Source organism: Staurois parvus, unplaced genomic scaffold, assembly GCF_062004578.1.
Source record: "Staurois parvus isolate SC_StPar_1 unplaced genomic scaffold, SC_StPar_1.0 ptg001623l, whole genome shotgun sequence".
Taxonomy (NCBI): Eukaryota; Metazoa; Chordata; class Amphibia; order Anura; family Ranidae; genus Staurois; species Staurois parvus.
In genome coordinates, this window is record NW_028319419.1 from 263894 (window position 1) to 267134 (window position 3241).

General features: G+C 57.4%; 1 protein-coding gene across 1 annotated transcript; it reads left to right on the forward strand.

The window, feature by feature from the left end:
• Nucleotides 1–696: 696 nt before the first annotated feature.
• On the forward strand, nt 697–1176 carry LOC149435021 (uncharacterized). Its single transcript, XM_089663096.1, has 2 exons — nt 697–915; nt 1024–1176. Exons 1-2 carry the CDS (start codon nt 697–699, stop codon nt 1174–1176), a joined length of 372 nt encoding a protein of 123 aa, XP_089519222.1.
• The last annotated feature ends 2065 nt before the right edge of the window (nt 1177–3241 follow it).

Sequence of the window (3241 nt, forward strand, 5' to 3'; positions counted from 1 at the left end):
GGGTGTCACTGTCTATTTCTCCATGGAGGAGTGGGAGTATTTAGAAGGACACAAGGATCTCTACAAGGACGTCATGATGGACAATCAGCCGCCCCTCACATCACCGGGTAAGAGGAGACTTTATTGTAAAGGAGAGAGCAGTACGGAGGATCCACCTAGATCCCCCATCATCTGATAAACACATAGAAACAATGGATTCAGTCAGTGTGTGTGTTTCCTACAGATGGATCCAGTCATGGGAACCCACCAGAGAGATGTCCCCGTCCTCTGTATTCCCGGGATTCCACACAGGAAGGTCACACCATCCCTCACCATCATCAGGTAGATGAGGAACAATCACTGATAGGATCATTAGGATCTGGACATTATCTGCATTGTTACCATTGATGGCATTTTTATTATATATTCAGAGTGGAAACCTGAGAGATCCTAAAGCTGAGGTTAAAGAAGAGATAAAAGAGGAGGAGGATGAGGATGGGGGGATGGAGGAGTCAGAGCTTCTAAAAGAACACAAAGATCTGTACCAGGACACCATGGTGGAGTCATCCAGCTACAGGAACCCACCAGAGAGATGTCCCCGTCCTCTGTATTCCCGGGATTCCACACAGGAAGGTCACACCATCCCTCACCATCATCAGGTAGATGATGACAATTATTGGTAGTTGTGATTTATACACAGCATGTTTGTTACAATGAATGTTTTATTATATCTTTCAGAGTGGAATCCTCGGGGATGAGAATATTGATGTTAAAGAAGAGTATAAAGAGGAGGATGAGGAGTATGGAGTGATGGAGGAGTTTTCAGAAGGACACAAGGATATGATGGAGCCACCTAATACCAGGAACCCACCAGAGAGATGTCCCCATCCTCTGTATTCCACACAGGAAGGTCACACCATCCCTCCCCATTGCAAGGTTGGTGGGATGGAGCATCTAGAACATGGACTTGTAAAGACAATGTGTGGATATTTTGTGTGAGCTTATATTTTACAGATGATATTCTCTCTCATTTCCTTGATTTAGAGTGGAGATCCAATCGATATAGAATTTGAGGTGAAAGCAGAAGAAGAAGAGGCGTATGTGAGGGATGATCAGCAGTCTATGGAGGAGGATGGAATAACGGGGACATTTATAGAGGAGGACACTCCTACAGAGATCAGCACAGGTGGGTCATGAACACTAAATCCATTCCTCCTGAATATATTTATTCAAGATGGCGGCGGGAGCAGACATGCGTTAGGAGCTCCTGCGCTCCTAGCCCCAATCCGCTGCCATCCGGGCCGCAGCGGACCCCAGCAGGGCCCCTAAGACACTCCCGGCCCAGCCCGACCACCAGGGAAGGCTTCTGGACCTTTTTCCGGAGCTCCGGGAATCGCGGCCTACCCGCGCACCTGAAGCCGGGGCCTCAATTTTTGCCGCGGCCGAGCCGCGACCGGACCGCATCGCCAGACATCTGCCCGGACTGTCTCCGCTCTGCCCACCGGGTCCCACCGACCTGCCTGCCTGCCCAGGGCCCTCCCCATCAGCCCTGGGTCCTCGTTGACTACCCTGGACCACCAGGAACTGGCACGGCCTCACGGTCTCCCTGGAGCCCTCCCTGCTAGCTCAGGGACCACCCCAGACCGCCCGCTTCCAGTCGCTGACACCCTGCCGCCACCTCGGGGCACCCAGCATCCAACACCCAGCGGCCCTGCCTGGGAACTGCTTTGGGCCTCCCAGTACCCTGCGGGCTGCCCTGCACCAGCCGGCCCCAGACCAGGGACCTTTCCAGGACGCCACCGAACCTCCGCTACCTGCACCGAGAGGGTAAGCCTCCCCTTTGGGGCACCTACCACTGAACTGCCCAAACCCTATCCAATTCGGCGGAGCCAAGCCTACCACGTGGCCTTACCGCTCCCACCGACGCAGGGCCCCCAGCACCCCCAGTCGCTGGCCCACAACATCCACCTGCGCTGCTCACCTCACCCACGGACGCTGAGCCAGACTGCGACTAACCCACTCCACCTCCAGACGTCGGTCCTCACCACCTCCTGCCAACGGCCCCTCTACACCGCCTAACGCCGGTCCCTTCATACACCACCTGATGCCGGGCCCTTCAGCACCATCAGTGCCTCCCGACGCTGAGTCCTCGGCGCCTGGCCCTCAACATCCGCCTGCGCCGGCTCACTTCGTTCACGGACGCTGAGCCTACTACAGCTGCCAACGCCTAGCCTACTCCACCTCCAGACGTCGATCCATACCACCTCCTGACGACGACCCTTCCACTCCTCCCGACGTCGGGCTCTTCAGCACCCTCAGCGCCTCCCGACGCCGAGCCCTCAACACCTGGCCTCAACTTCTCCGGTCCCCAAGCCGCCAGCATCACCAGATGCCGCGTCTACTGCACCCCAGACGTCGCGCCCTACGACCCCTCCGCTCAACGAACCACTGCACCCACTGATGACGTGCCGCCGCACCCACGGACACCAACCTACTTCACCCGCAGACTACTACCAACCAGCTGCTATCCTTGCTGCCCTCCACTCTCCCTCTCCCCTCCCAGAAGAACTCAATAGTCTCCTCCACAGCGCTTCAGATGCTCTGCTTCACCATCCCGGACTTGCACCCCCTCACCTCCCACGGCATTTCGGACACTTCGCTTTGCCATCCCTGACCAGCACCCCTTCACCCCCCTGACCTTTCCAGCACCCCGCTCACCCCAACATGCCGCCCGCGCTCCTCCTCCTCGTCCTCCTCTCCTCCATCTTTAAAACCGCCTCCCTCTACCCGCCCACCCCCACTAAGCAGCTCTATATCGCTCCCTCGCTTCTCCCCTCTCCCCATTACGGCACCCACCACCTCCTCCTGCTACTCCACTTCCCCGCTGACCCACTTGCCACCACGTCCAGACCCACACGCTCCTACACCTCCCGTTCCCATGCCACCTTCCTCACCCTCCTCCTCATATCAGCTGGGGACATCTCCCCGAACCCTGGCCCCTCACCACCTCACCCCCCCCCTAGAGCCCCCCCTGCTCACGTCAGCCGACGCGACCGCCTCAACCTCATACATGTACCCCTGCTCCCCATACCTATCCCCCCTCTCTCGGTTGCACTCCTGAACGCTCGTTCGGTTTGCAACAAACTTATCACCATCCATGACCTCTTCATCTCCCGCTCCCTAAACCTCCTAGCAGTCACCGAAACCTGGGTACAGGCCACCGACTCCACTTCCCCTGCGGCACTCACCCATGGAGGTCTCA

Bases quoted from the DNA above. Each gene is read 5' to 3' on its own strand.
- LOC149435021 (XM_089663096.1), top strand. From the start codon at position 697: ATGTTTTATTATATCTTTCAGAGTGGAATCCTCGGGGATGAGAATATT. The intron at 916-1,023 runs GTTGGTGGGATG...TCCTTGATTTAG, and splicing joins CCATCCCTCCCCATTGCAAG to AGTGGAGATCCAATCGATAT.